We start from the raw sequence: 15,734 nt of genomic DNA, 5'->3' as shown, positions 1-15,734 counted from the left end.
TCACACCAAAAAAAGAGAAAATATGAATATGAATAAAAACCAATGATTATTTTTAAACATTTGCATTTTGGTGAAAGAGCATGCTGTTTACAATCTCACTTTAACACACCAAACAAGTTAAGACATTTTACACAATATAAATACAAACATATACAACAAGATGGAAAAATATAAATTCATAAAAGTCAGGGTCAAGAAACAGGAAAGCATGTTAGAAAGTTACAAGGCATTCATGCAGACTTTAGGATTCTGCACTGTACTATACTTGTAATACTAATTTGGCTGTGAGCTTCCTAGCAATCAAAACAAAACATGAAAACTACTTTCTCAATAAAGAAAAAAGAGTACAGGGATCTCAGGAAAAATAAAGATTTCCATGGCAATCATGGCAGTAGGGATTATCATTTGAGATAATAAAAGTGACACTAAATAAGTATCTTCAATAATATCCTTACAATATCCTTACAAACAGCAAACTTCCTAGGACTACTTGAGACTATTCCTCAGGGTAGGCTAAGGACAGGACACTTGTGACATGTACCAGCTAGGTGTCCACCAGAACCACTTCCTCTTCAACCTGGTCATACAGTTACATACACATGGACCACATTTTTCAGCGTTCCTTGCTCTTAGGTGCGGCCTATAATTGTACTCAAGGGAATGAAATATAAGCCATTCCTAGGCCCAGTACATAAAAACCGCACACTTTCCCATTGGATAGCTTGATACAGGAAGCACAGCGACCTTGGAAGCTATATACTAACAATAGGGAATCACCAGACAGAAGGAGCCTATGACCCTACATCAACTGCTGAGGAAAACTGTTTACCAATCAGGTGCCATGCTTGAAAGAAATAAACTTCAATTATGCAAAGCCAATTAGATTCGCAGGTTTACCTGTTACAGTACAAAGTATGACAAAAAACACAATATTGCATGGACCAAAACGATATGGTTCAAGTATTCAGTTTTCTAGTCAAGTCTTGATTTTGGTATAAGTTTAATTGTCTTCTTCAATAAGAGTTTCCTGTGATGACAAAACTGTTCTCTAATCTTTACTGTCTAATATGGTAGCCACTAGGAACAGGTGGATATTAATTATACAATGTGGTTAGTGTGACTAAGGAAGTTAAGTTTTTTTTTTTATTATTTTTATTATTATTATTTTTTATTGTTGGGGATTCATTGAGGGTACGATAAGCCAGGTTACACTGATTGCAATTGTTAGGTAAAGTCCCTCTTGCAATCATGTCTTGCCCCCATACAGTGTGACACACACCAAGGCCCCACCCCCATCCCTCCATCCCTCTTTCTGCTTTTCCTCCCCCCCATAACCTTAATTGTCATTAATGGCCCTCATATCAAAATTGAGTACATAGGATTCATGCTTCTCCATTCTTGTGATGCTTTACTAAGAATAATGTCTTCCACGTCCATCCAGGTTAATACGAAGGATGTAAAGTCTCCATTTTTTTTAATGGCTGAATAGTATTCCATGGTATACATATACCACAGCTTGTTAATCCATTCCTGGGTTGGTGGGCATTTAGGCTGTTTCCACATTTTGGCGATTGTAAATTGAGCTGCAATAAACAGTCTAGTACAAGTGTCCTTATGATAAAAGGATTTTTTTCCTTCTGGGTAGATGCCCAGTAATGGGATTGAAGGATCAAATGGGAGGTCTAGCTTGAGTGCTTTGAGGTTTCTCCATACTTCCTTCCAGAAAGGTGGTACTAGTTTGCAGTCCCACCAGCAGTGTAAAAGTGTTCCCTTCTCTCCACATTCATGCCAGCATCTGCAGTTTTGAGATTTTGTGATGTGGGCCATTCTCACTGGGGTTAGATGATACCTCAGGGTTGTTTTGATTTGCATTTCTCTAATATATAGAGATGATGAACATTTTTTCATGTGTTTGTTAGCCATTCGTCTGTCATCTTTAGAGAAAGTTCTATTCATGTCTCTTACCCATTGATATATGGGATTGTTGGCTTTTTTCATGTGGATTAATTTGAGTTCTCTATAGATCCTAGTTATTAGCTTTTGTCTGATTGAAAATATGCAAATATCCTTTCCCATTGTGTAGGTTGTCTCTTTGCTTTGGTTATTGTCTCCTTAGCTGTACAGAAGCTTTTCAGTTTAATGAAGTCCCATTTGTTTATTTTTGTTGTTGTTGCAATTGCCATGGCAGTCTTCTTCATGAAGTCTTTCCCCAGGCCAATATCTTCCAGTGTTTTTCCTATGCTTTCTTGGAGGATTTTTATTGTTTCATGCCTTAAATTTAAGTCCTTTATCCATCTTGAATCAATTTTTGTGAGTGGGGAAAGGTGTGGGTCCAGTTTCAGTCTTTTACATGTAGACATTCAGTTCTCCCAACACCATTTATTGAATAGGGAGTCTTTCCCCCAAGGTATGTTCTTGTTTGGTTTATCGAAGATTAGGTGGTTGTAAGATGTTAGTTTCATTTCTTGGTTTTCAATTCGATTCCAAGTGTCTATGTCTCTTTTTTTGTGCCAGTACCATGCTGTCTTGAGCACTATGGGTTTGTAGTACAGACTAAAATCTGGTATGCTGATGCCCCCAGCTTTATTTTTATTACTAAGAACTGCCTTAGCTATACGGGGTTTTTTCCAGTTCCATACAAAACGCAGAATCATTTTTTCCAAATCTTGAAAGTAGGAAGTAAGTTTTAAATTTCATTTAATTTTAGTTAATTTAAATGTAAATGTCCTTGTGTGCCTACTGGCTACTGTACTGGTGAGCACAGTTCTGGAAGCACAATCATCTACGTCCACCACATGTATGAACCTGGGAGTAAACAAGAGGGGTCGAAGCCACAGCATGTACAAAGCTTATCTTCCCGGAATAGCAATTCTACTTAAATACAGTATGAAACATGTTTATATTAAAACAAATATTAGCTATACTAGGGAGCAGAATAAGGAGGAAGGCAACACAGAGCAGGGGGTAAACACGCAGTCCTTGGACTACCCAAACTCAAAGCGTGGTTCACCACTCAGCAACTGAATGGCTTGAGGGAAATGAACCTTTCAGTGTTTCACTTTCCCTTTTATAAAATGGAGATGACCCAGTGCCTATCTCAAGGATGACTGGAAGGACTGAATGAGTTAATACGTACAGCACAACACTTAGAATAATACCCAGCATATAAATCTTTAAAAATGAGAGCAAATATTATCACCAGCTTCATCATCGTAGCACTGTGAGCAGCAATACAGAGTTGTGCTTACGAAGCACACTGGACACAGATACCTGGAAATTCCACCCTGTCCATGCCACTTAAAACCGCATGGCCCTGGCTACATTGCTTAATTTCTCTATCTTCAGTTTGGTTGCTCCTGTGTAAAACACAGATCGTCTTATCTATCTCACAGCAGTATTGCAAGGATAAATTCAATTTTTCTCAACTTTGTCTGATCTTAAGAATCAGTTGGGACAATCACTGAAAATACAGATTTATGAGCACTGTCTCAGACTTACTTAATCAAGTCCCTAGGGGAAAACGTAGTCACACCCTTCTGTAATTCTGGATCAGGGAAAAGATGAAGACTGAGACTGGATTGAGAAGCCAAAATAATAAATAACACAGAGAGATAGAATAGAAAATCTTTTCTCTGTTTCTCCAAATAAGTACAGTCTAAGTACATAAGTGAAAGACCATCTCTGATTCTAACAGTGTCTCCTTTGATGTGATTATAGCCTTTTGCAGTCACTCTGTTAATCCATCACTACTGACTTACATGATGCCCACAATGATTCACAAACAGCAAGCACTCAGAAAACATTCCCTAAGTGAATAAACCAACCATCTGCTCCAGTCAGACCCCTCTCTCATCTTTCATTCTCTCCCTCATACTCACTGTTCATCATCCAGCTCATGACTTTGTTCATCCTGTTTCCTCTTCAAGAGAATATCCTCTTCAATTCTCTATCTTACCCATTTAAGTAAGGTCTCAATGGTTGTACACCCCTAAAATGTATGTTTTGTAGTCCTAACTCCCAATGTGATGATATTTGGAGGTTGAGACCATTTGGGAGGTGACCAGATCCACCCTCATGAATGGGATTAGTACCTTATATAAGATACTCCTGAGAGTTGTCTTGCCTGTCTACCATGTGAGGACACAGCAACAAGGTGCCACCTATAAGCCAGGAAAAAGGAGGTCATCAGATACCAAATCTGCTGGCACCATGACTTTGTACTTCCTAGCCTCCAGAACTATAAGAAATATATCTCTATCCTTCATAAGCTACCCAGTTTATAGCATTTTGTTACAGCAGCCCAACTGACTAAGATACCATCTTTCATGTCGTGTTTAAATAAGTGGTTCTCAACCAGGGGAGATTCTGCTCCTCTCCCAGGGGACATTTGGCAGTATCTGGAGATATTTTTGGTTGTTGCATGGAGAAGCATATACCTACCGGCATCTAATGAGGAGGGGCCAGGGATGCTGTTGAATATTCTATAATGCATAGGATAGCCCCAATCCCAGCCCAGGAATTATCTGGCCTAACATGTCAATAGTGCATCAGTTGAGAAACACTGGTTTAAATCAACTTCTTGTTGGATACTTCCTCAGGTACTAACAGTGATCTTTTGGTTCCCCATGCCTATGGTCTCCAAGAAAGTTTAAAGTAAGATTATGCAGTTCCTGAATTCTTCCTTAGCATGTTATTTTGCCTCCCCTAACAGAATTCTCTGTAGGCAGAGCCAAAATTAGCTAATGTAAAGATAAAAATACGTATCTACTGTTCCTTGCAGTCATCTTTCTGTACAGCACAGAGCAAACTCTTTTTAGACAATATGCTGACCTCCTTAAATCCATGAGAGTTTGGTACCAGTCAGAGCTGTGTCTCCTTTTTCAACATGGAAGGATGTATTTTCTGTATGAAGCCTTCTCTTATTCACGCAATTGCTTGGTCTCTTCCTCATGCCACCATTTTCCCTATCTCACTCTCACACACACCCCACATTCGTATTATAAAAATCATCACAACATCACAACTATATGGTCATATGTCTGCCATTCATTCATGCTGAGAGCTCCTTAAACTAGAAACCTGACATATTTTATAACATACAAAACAGCTCCCCACATAAAATAAGCTATCAACAAAGATTTGGCTAGTTACAAAAATAACAACAGGCACAATCATTTCTAGTCACCTACAGTGTGCCACAAACTGGTGCCCCGGGGTTTTATTCTCGTAACTATCACTAATCCTCACAGCAATCTACATAGCGCAAAGGAAACTGAGGCCCAGAGGGTTTACTAAAACGACCTGCCCATGGCCCTGCAGTAAAGCCACTTCAAATCAGACCTATTTGGATCAAAAATTCGTGGTCTTTTTCCTACATACATAAGGCTAAGAGATGAAGAGACGGCGTCGGGGACCCCAGGGGAAAGAACTGCCCCAGACGCACCGCTGTGACGTCTAAAGGGACGGAACCATAATCCAGGTACACTGATCCTCACCTCTGGGCATCGCGGAGCGGCCCGGAGGGAGGCGACAACTCCCGCCACACTCCCCATCACCATCCCCCCTTCTGCCTTACCTGGCTGCCAGATACCTCCGCGTAGCTGCACCCGACTTCCCCTATCCGGACCCCAACTCGGCTTCTCAACCACCTTCGCCTGTTGCAAAAACGGCGAGCGCGGGCTTCTACGTCATCAGCCTTCGCCTGCGAGCGGTCACATGACGCCCCGCCCTGCTCCCAGCCCCCTAGGTCATGTGACCGCCCCGAAGCCAGAGGCGGAAGCCGGGGACGGATCAGCTCTTGATCCAGGGCTGGGGACAGAAAGGGACCGCTTCGCCGAGGTCAGCGTGGGACCGGGGTGCGGACAGTGCGCGCCACCGCTGGCTCTGCGCTTGCGCCGCTGGCGCGCCCGGCTGACAGGTGAGTCTGGGCGGGTGCGCGTCCCCTCCTCTCACTCACCGACCCCTTAACTTCCCGGCGCTGTCTGGGCCGAGCTGCCTGAGGGGAGGTCTGCGGCTTCGTGTGTTGTCTGCAAGGGGGATCGGGGATGGAGGACCCAGGGACCTCTGTGAGTTGCGGTCCGGTTCTGCATCTCCGCTTAGATGGACAGCATTTTGCACACCCTTTCGGCGCTTTAAGAAGCGATGTTCAGTTGCTTGGCCCGAATGTGATCTTTCCAAGTTTCCGGGAGCAATGCTGTGTGGATGTTGTTATTCCTCTTACTAACTTTCGAGAAAGGTTAAGTGAGGGCTTTTACGATCTAAAGGACCCGGGTTCAATTTTAGTTAAATGGGCTGTGAGTTTGGTTGGGCAAGTTATTGTTCCTCTCTGCACCTTAATTTTCTCACCTATGACATGGTGATGCCAAGGTCTACTTTATATTTAGAAAACTGTTCCCTGGGTCCCTGGTCAGATCTCACACACACACTCACACACACACAAGTCACAGAGCCAGTAATGGACCCGGGTCTCCTGATTCCAAGTTTTACAGAGTTCCCTCCAACACAGGGTAGTGAGGGAGAAGTTTTACTGCTTCTTCCGTCAACAAGGGACACCTTCCCCGGTTGTCTTTCACTGTCTTTTCCAGGAGTCACGAATTGGACTACAGTGATCAGGCTCATCTCAGAGCTTTTCTGGAAGAAATATGCAACTCACATTTATCTTGATCAACAACCATTATATTTTGTCTGTGATAATTGATTTGTGGAAACCATTGCTTCCATTGTGGAACTGAGGTTTTCTGAAAGGATAAAAATAGACTTGTCTTATGTCTTCTTGAGTAGGGTAAACAATGGTTTGCTAGGAAATTTAATTTTCTTTACATAACTGGTGTAATGTTGCCATGCTTAATTCTTAAAAGCACGTTGTCTTTTGACTAGGATTACTTCCCAAACTGAAAATCACAGTTCCAGCCAAAGGCTTAAAAATGAAGTTACTGTCACAGTATAACTTATAAAAGAAACTAGGGGAATTAAGTGAAATCTCTGGTTCCATTTCATGCTAATACTATTGTAGCCTTTATTGAGAAAATTGGTCTTTATGAGTTTCTTTTTCCCTAGCACCAAGAGAACTTCTGAAAGGATGTTTTAGCATAACTACTTCTACAATATTATTTGGACCTCGTTCTATAGTAATTTTTTAATACTTAGCTGAATCTTAACACCTTATAACCACCTACCTTCTTCTTAGATCGCTGCAACATGATTAGGCATCTTTAATGATGGTTCTTAGATTCTGTTCATTTGGGCCAATTTTTCAGCCAACAAGGGCAGGTATATGTTGCTTTGGTGTAAGCTTTTTTCTCTAGGACCCCATTGTCTGCCCTACCTTGGCATCCAAAATCTTGAAGCCGGTTTTAGATCTATTAATCAGAGCTTGCCTGCCTCTCCGTGAGTCTAGCATTTCATGGTCCTGAGTTAATTTGTTGGTCTTCAGAGTACCTCAGAAGGTGATTTATTTTGCCAATTAGCCATTATTTCCCCCTTTTCCTCTGTCATTTCCCAAGCCAGACCATAGCAGTGCAGAAAATGAAATTGTATTATCCGAAGTTCAGGCTATTAGAGATCAGTATAGTTTAACAAGCAAGCCAAACAGAGGAAATTAAAAGAACTTGTTAGTAATTCATACCTTAAGGTGTACTACAGGATAGCGCTGTGAGAGAGAGTTTCTATACATCTATAGTGGCTTATCAGCAATCCTTATTCTTAGACCAATCCAGTCTATCCCTGACCTCTGTTTCTATCCCTTGCTCACTCTGTTCCAGCCACTACAGCCACCTTGTTTATTCCTTAAGTGCATCTAAGATAGTTATTCCTTGGGGCCTTTCCAATTACTTGTAACCTCTGCCTGGAATGCCATTCTCAGGATAATTATCTACTGCTACATAACAACCCATAATATAGTGGCTTAAGATAGAAATCTTACAATTTCTATGGTCAGAAATCAGGGATATGGCTTAGTTAGCTGCTTTTGACTCAGAAACTCTTGGGAGGTTGTAATGAAGGTTGGGTGGTGCTATAGTCTTTTCTGAAGGCTCAGTTGGTATTGTGGGGATCCACTTTCAACCTCACTCAGGTTGTTGTTAACAAGGCTCAACTCCTTGTCACATATACTCCATAGGGCTCTCTCACACCATGAAAATTTGCTTCCCCAAGACTAACAAGCTAGAGAGGGTACCCAAGAAGTCAGCCTTTTTGCAATCTAATCTCAGAAGTGGTATCTTTCACTTCTGCCATATTCTATTCTTTAGGAGGGAGTCAAGGCCATAGTCAAGGGAAAGGATATACACAGGGTATGAATACCAGGAATTAGAGACCGTTGGAGACCACCTGAGAAGCTCTCAACCATATGCAGATACCCTTGCTGCTTGCTCTGTCATTCTAAAACAGTACTTGGTACACAGTAGGTACTGGGTTAATACTTGTTGAACAGATAAATTTGTATTATTAAGAATGTTTTAACCAAGTAATCCAAAACCCAATTAACAGTAGGTAAACCATAAAAAACAATTCATTTAACAAGGATTGCAGAAGTAGATAGTTCCACAGTTGAATCAGCAGAATAGTAACAGAAATAAGAATTTAGATTCTATCCTTCCACACTATAGTCTGCAGGTTCTTGCCTTTCCTCCCCCACACCCAGACTTACAACCTCATGGTCTCAAAGTGGCTACTGCAGCTCCAGGTATCACCCATTCATTGCAACACATTCAAAGGTTAGAAACAGGGGAATAGCCCAGGGCAAAGAGAGTGATTTTGCTTCACAAGCCTTACCTTTTAGCATGAGGGAAAAAATATTTTCCAGAAGCCCCACCAGGATTTACTTTTAAATCTCATCAGTCAAAATTGGATCACTCTGGCTTCAAGGGAGCAGGAAAATAAAAATCTTACCACCACTTTGTGCTATGCAGTAAAAAAGAGGGAACGTAGAAAATATTGTTAAATAGCCAACAAACAATTGTTGCCACAACATTCTTAAGACCTTTCCAAATATTACATCAATGATAGAGACTTCCAAAAGGAAAAAAAGGAAACCTTTAAGCATTACACAGGGCTTTTAGGTGATAAATAACTATGCTTATAATGTGAGAGAACTTTAAAAACATACAGCAAGCACTGATGAACATTTTGCTATAGCTGCAAAGGAAGCCCACTCCTGTCAAAAGTCTTTCTAGGCTGGGTGTGGTGGCTCACGCCTGTAATCCTAGCATTCTGGGAGGCTGAGACAGGTGGATTGCTTGAGTTCACAAGTTCGAGACCAGCCTGAGCAAAAGTGACACCCCGTTTCTACTAAAAAAAAAAAAAAAGAAAGAAAAACTGAGGCAAGAGGATCACTTGAGCCCAAGAGTTAGAGATTGCTATGAGCTATGATGCCACAGCACTCTACCCAGGGTGAAAGCTTGAGACTTTTGTCTCAACAACAACAAAATAATAAAAAAAAAAATAAAAAGATAAAAATTTTTTAAAGTTTTTCTACATTCTAGTTTTATGTGCAGTTAAGTCCTCCTTATTTTATCATTCACTATTAGAGTCCCTGCCATTAGAAGAGCACATATGAAATAGAAGTTGGCATTGACATAAAAATTTTAATAAGCTGACCACTTATACAATTATTCTTCACTCAAAAATTCTGGACATATCAAGTTGAATTCTTATTTTGGTTAGTTAGTCCTTTTAATTGTTATTTATATTATATGGGTACAGTATAATACCAATGCAAAGTGAGCCCACAAATATTGGGAGAGACACAGGTTTTCATAAAGCTGAAAAATAATTTAGGCTTCTGTGAAGTTGACAAACGAATGACCTAGCTAAATTAACGGTTACAAAAGAGGAAGCCAACAAAGATGATGATACAATTAAGACTTCAGAAGATAATAATTTGAAAAAGAATTGGGAGACAGAGACCTTTGAGAAAAAGTGAATGACACCTTGAAAATTTTTTACAAACATTACCATTTTTAAGATTATGCTGTGAAGGTCAAGTGTGAAGTACAAGACATTGTGCTGTCAAGGGCACAGTTTGATGAAATCAACTTTGGATTCATCCTTGGTTTTGTCCAAGGAATTAGTAAATAGTTGTTGCAGTTTTACCCTAAATTTTTTTAAGTGTAAAACTCACTTTCAGGATGCACGCAGTGGCTCACACCTATAACTCTAGCACTCTGAGAGGCTAAGGTGGGTGGATTGCTTGAACTCACAAGTTCGAGACCAGCCTGAGCAAGAGTGAGACCTAATCTTTACTAAAAATGAAAAACTGAGACAAGAGGATGGTTTGAGCCCAAGAAGTTGAGGTTGCGGTGAGCACTCTACCAAGAATGACAGAGTTAGACTCTGTCTCAAAAAAAAAAAAAAAAAGGGATAAAACTCACTTTCAGAAATTTTATTGTATCATTTCAAGATGTGTTTCTAACCAAAACCTTTTCAACAGCTTTTTATTAACTGACTTTGGTTATTTAAATTCACTCTGTAGCATTTCTCAGGTATGAACTGTCCTTAATGAAAAGATCCTCCTATTCTTGGCATAATGGGAAAAACATTTTTAAAGGTTGTTCCTCACCTACTTCTAGGGGTTTTTAGGACATAGTTCTCTTTTCCCAAAAATAAGACAGTAGCACAGTTCCCATAAGGAAAATTTAATCATCAGTGGAAGCAGACAGCTGAAAAAATGGGATTAGAGGAAGATGGCTATATTGCCATTATTGTATAAAAGTAATAACTATAGCACAGCATTGTAGAAAATGAGTTATCATGATGGCAACATCATGTTATTTGCATATATAAAAATAACATTTTTACGTATATTTTTGTTTATTTATTTATTTGTTTGAGACAGGATCTCACTGTGCTGCTCATACTAGTCTCAAATTCCTGGGCTCAAGTGATCCTCCTGCCTCAGCTTCTCAAGTAGCTGAGATTATAGGCTTATGCCAGCATCGTGCTGTTTAAATTGACAACTTGTTCTTTTAGTACTCAAAACTAAATCTCAGCTCTATAACTACCCCAAGACTTACTTGCTCAAAACACCATGAGTTTTTTTATTTATCATGATTCTGTGAGTCATGATTCTCAGAGGTCACACAGGGCATGGTTGTCTAGGAAGTCCTAAAGACCTAGAGGCTGATTAGACCAGTTCAACCCAACCCACACATCAGCACCTCACTTTCACTGTCAACTGGTTTCTTTGATTCTCTTTCATCTCATATCAGGACTTCTCCCTCTCAAGGCAGCCTCTCGACTTTGTAAGTCTCCGTGATATCTCCAGCAGGATAGCCAGAAGTCTCATATAGCAGCTCCGAGCTCCCAAAGACCAAAAGGAGGCACTGCCAGCCCTCCCAAGGCCTGGAAATGGTACAGAGTCTCTCCTGCAACATTCTCTTGGTGGAAGCTAGCCGCAAGCTGTTGTGAGATGATTTGTATCCCCCAAGTCCCAAGTTCATATATTGAATTCCTATCCCCCAATACCTAAGACTGTGACTGTATTCAGAGACAGGATCTTTCTAGAGGTAATAAAGTTGAAATGAAGTCATTTGGGCAGGCCCTAATCCAGTATGGCTGGTGTCCTTATAAGAAGAAGAAATTTGGACACAGAAATGTGCAGGGAGAAGGCCATCAGCAAGCCCAGGAAGGAGCCTGAGTGGGAAACAGTCCTGTTGACAGCTTGATCTTGGATTTCCAGCCCCCAGAATTACGGGGAAATAAAATTTTGTTGTTTAAGCCCCTCTGTGATGTTTTGTTATGACCGCTGTAGCAAAGAAACACACAGGCTCATTCCAGACTCAAGGGGGAAGGGAAAAATAGTTTACCCCTCCCTTGAGGAGCTGCATGCTCTGACCTGATGGCAAGGCATTGTTGGGAGCCATGTGCGGAAACTAGTTACCACCATAGTGTGATCAGAACTGAGAAAAATGGGCACTTCAGGGGAGAGCACACAGCCCTGAATAAGGCAGGCGCTCAAGTCTGAGGGAAGAGGGGGTCATAAGAAGTAGGCTGATAAGGCAAGTGACCCACTTTAAGAATTTTCTGAAACCTGCTCAGGGTCGAGGAGTTACTTTAGTTTTTGTAAGTCTTCCTCACTTCCTTCTCCTGCAGCCCCTCGGCTCTCCCCGGCCTTGTCTTTCACCCTTGCTGTCCTGCGTCTGCTGAAAGGGGAAGCTGCAAGGCGTGGAAAGGGAGGGAGGAAAAGGGATGAGTCATGGAACAGTTTCAGTGAGAGTTGCTGTGTTACAAAAGATGCTTAAAAGGCACAGCCAGGACAGCTGTGGGATTTCAGTGTGTTTGTCAAAACAATTTTGTGTCTAATAACGGTTTTTTGTTGGTTGGTGGCTTTGTCCCCTAGTGACGTCCTTTTTTTTCTCTCTTTTTCCTGTTTACTTGGCTGCCTCTCCTCTTCCTGCTTCCACCACCATCAACCCTTTTTCCTTTTATGTTTTTTCCATTCATATTTGCGAATATCGAGTTCGTTTGTTTTTTTTTTTTTTTTTTTGTAGAGACAGAGTCTCACTTTATGGCCCTCGGTAGAGTGCCGTGGCCTCACACAGCTCACAGCAACCTCCAAGCCCCTCCTGGGCTTAAACGATTCTCTTGCCTCAGCCTCCCGAGCAGCTGGGACTACAGGGAGTTCATTTGTTTTTTATTTATTTATTTTTTTTGGTTTTTGGCCGGGGCTAGGTTTGAACCCGCCACCTCTGGCATATGGAACTGGCGCCCTACTCCTTGAGCCGCAGGTGCTGCCCGAGTTCGTTTGCTTTTTAAAGGGATAGGATCTCAACTTTGTTGCCTGGGCTAGTCTCAAACTCCTGGCCTCAAGTGATCCACCCCCCCACCTCACCCCCAGTGTCCCAAGTAGCTGGGATTACAGGTGTGAGCCACTGCACCTGGGCTGTAGGCTTTTAATTTTTATGTGTGATATAAAAATGAAAGCATGCTATCTATGTATTTCTGCATCTTAGTTTTGTCACTCAGGAATCCTCCAACTTGACAAATAGAGCACTAATTCATTCTTGTTAGTGGATGCTTAGTTCCAGTTTCTTTACTGTTGGGCATTTACTTTGTTCCCCAGATTTTTGTGATTACCTGCACTGCAATAGGAAAAATCCTTGGACCTATATCCTTACACAATATGAGACTGGTAGTTCAAAGAGAATGTATCTTTAATTTTAGCAAATGTTGTAGGTTCACTTTACAAATAGACTAATAATTCACATTTCACCAGTAATACATATTTTTCTAGGTCCTACTTAAAGCAAAGATTATTATTATTCTTTCTAATCATTGCCAAAATAATGCAAATAAAAGGTTAATTTTTTTGTTTCAGATCAATATGAGGGCATAAATAACTAGGTTACAATGTTTGCGTTTGTTAGGTAAAGGCCCTGTTGTGGTTTTGTCCCTTACATCATGCCCCATTAGGTGGGAGCACACCAATCTTCCTCTCTCTTCTCCCCTCCCCCCAGATTGAATTGAACTGAGTTTTTCCTCTTGTGGGCCTGTATAAGTTCATCTACTAATAAAATGGTCTTTGATAGTTGCTTTAATTCATAGTTCCTTTACTGCTAGTGAATTAAGGATCTTTTCATATAGTTGTTTTGTCACGTGGATTAATCTTTATGAATTACCCACTGTGTGTTCTTTGCCTGTTTCTCTGTTGGGCTGTTAGCCCTCTCTTTGGGAGCTTGTGAGATCCCTTTGCATGTTTTAGAAATAACCCTTGGTCTGCCGTTTGCATTTCAAATCTGTCTTCCAAATCATTTACCCTAGAAATGTTTGTAAGTGTTATATACTAAAATATGTCTTCCCTTCTTTTTTCTTGTAGACAGAATCTCACTCTGTTGCCCCAAGCTAGAGTGCCATGGCATTAGCCTACCTTCCAACAACCTCAAACTCGTGGGTTCAAGCAATCCTCTTGCCTCAGCTTCCTGAGTACCTGGGACTACAGGTGCCCACCACAACACCCAGCTAGTTTTTCTATTTTCGGTAGAGATGGGGTCTTGTTCTTGCCCCGGCCGGTCTTGAACTCCTGGGCTGAAGTGATCCTCCTGCCTCGCCCTTCCAGAGTAAAATTATGTCTTTCTTTATAGCTTCTTGGTTTCATTCTCTAGCCCTCCATTCCTAGGAGATGCCATTTTACTAAAGATCACCTAATAGAAGAAGAATTTTCCCACCTGAAGACCTAGTGAAAACCCCGTACTGACAACTGAATTACACTTCTTATTTCTTTTCTGGACTATAGGCTCAAGCTCGTCATCTCTTTCTCTGACTTTTCTCTTCAAGGCTTGTCTCTCCAGCAGTGTAGCAGCAAGCTCGAGAGGACAGGGATCACCACTTACATTTCTCATATTGTTATTCATACTCATCATACTTTTCAATGCCAAGGAATGAGTTGAGCACGAAGGATGCAAAGACAAACACCGTTAATCCCTGTGAACTGGCTGCAGTTCTCACAAGACAGTCACTCTCTATTCTTGTGATGATCCTGGCTTCACATCAAAATCAACTAGAGAGTAAAAATGAAGACGCTTAGGGCCGCTTCTAACCTACTTGCCAGAAACTCTTCTAGGTGATTCTGTTATGCAGCTGGGCTTGAGAACCACTGCACCAGAAGGTAGGTTGGTTAAACATCATCATATCCTGCCTGGAAAAGAGGTATTCAGCAAGGAGTGGTTGAGTAAATGAGTCTTTGCCTTCAGGAACTTTCAGAATGAGCTTTAACAATAATAACACTATTCAGTCTGCTAAGCAATCTGACTGTCCTCAGGGTACATTGTAATACAAGAGAAATGAGTATTGCAATCTGCTGACCATGCTAGACACCTAAGTGCTGAATTATGTGAGACTTTTGGACCAATTTGATTTAGTATTTATAAGTCATCTTCACAAAATTTTATACAACCTGGCATTTGTGATTTTAAAAGGAACCCTGGGCATGTTTATACCTTAACCCAGCAATTCTATTTCTAGGAAATAATTGGGCAAATGCCTCAAAATGATGTACAAGGATGTGTCTCTGAGCTCTGTTTATAGTTCTTGTAATCATTTGCTAATATATTAAATAGTAGAGGGTAGATTGTACAATTACGCTATGTTGGAACCACATCTGCCCAACGGTACCTTCGCCCTAGCTCAGAGATGATGTGTATCCTAGTGTTCTAATGAGGAGGAGTGACTAAAAGGGTTGAAGATGAGGCAAAAGTGTTAATCTAGCAAAATATCTCCACATGGAAAACACAAAGAGTTAAGAATAAGTGCCTTTTCCCCATGTAAAAACTCACTGTTTTTTTTTTAAACAAGTTTGTGAGAAAAATATTATGTATGTGTTTCACATGTATGTAAACATGCTTCCTTAAAAATGGAGAAGACTTTCACATTTCTTTTTTGGATGCAGGTTCTTTAATGGAGCAGCCAGTCTGCCTGCAGACCTGGTTTTATCTAATGAGCTGCAGACACCATCTCTGAGGCCAGTTACTCATACCCGCATCCAGGCACAGAGTGCTTGGTCATCTTCACAATGTTGGACTTCCTAGCTGAGAACAACCTCTGTGGCCAGGCAGTCCTCAGGATTGTTTCCTGTGGCAGTGCCATCATTGCTGAACTTTTGAGGCTCTCTGAGTTTATTCCTGCTGTATTCAGGTTAAAAGACCGAGCTGATCAACAGAAATATGGAGATATCATATTTGATTTCAGCTATTTTAAGGTAATCTCCATCTATAGAATTTTTTATTGTTGTCTTTTCTATAAAA

At 40.9% G+C, this 15,734-nt stretch overlaps 2 protein-coding genes across 5 annotated transcripts in view; one reads left to right on the top strand and one right to left on the bottom strand.

Annotated features, from left to right (window-relative positions):
* Positions 1–5,712, bottom strand: part of NSMCE2 (NSE2 (MMS21) homolog, SMC5-SMC6 complex SUMO ligase) — a 225,845-nt gene extending 220,133 nt beyond the window's left edge. Inside the window, exon 1 of one of the 2 annotated variants that reach the window (XM_053559630.1) lies at positions 5,576–5,712. The gene's annotated coding sequence lies outside the window, so the exon portion shown is untranslated. The remainder of the gene's footprint in view (positions 1–5,575) is intronic. The other variant, XM_053559629.1, reaches the window with a different exon arrangement.
* A 37-nt stretch (positions 5,713–5,749) lies between these two features.
* Positions 5,750–15,734, top strand: part of WASHC5 (WASH complex subunit 5) — a 65,728-nt gene continuing 55,743 nt past the window's right edge. For 2 of the 3 annotated variants that reach the window (XM_053559625.1, XM_053559624.1), the window contains exons 1-2: positions 5,750–5,917; positions 15,380–15,688. In XM_053559625.1, coding sequence (XP_053415600.1) covers positions 15,503–15,688 — 186 coding nt within the window. In that variant the 5' untranslated portion in view covers positions 5,750–5,917; positions 15,380–15,502. The remainder of the gene's footprint in view (positions 5,918–15,379; positions 15,689–15,734) is intronic. The other variant, XM_053559626.1, reaches the window with a different exon arrangement.

Source organism: Nycticebus coucang, chromosome 13, assembly GCF_027406575.1.
Source record: "Nycticebus coucang isolate mNycCou1 chromosome 13, mNycCou1.pri, whole genome shotgun sequence".
Lineage (NCBI taxonomy): Eukaryota > Metazoa > Chordata > Mammalia > Primates > Lorisidae > Nycticebus > Nycticebus coucang.
Note: the sequence above shows the minus strand (reverse complement) of the source record. Positions and strands in the feature narration are given on the sequence as shown.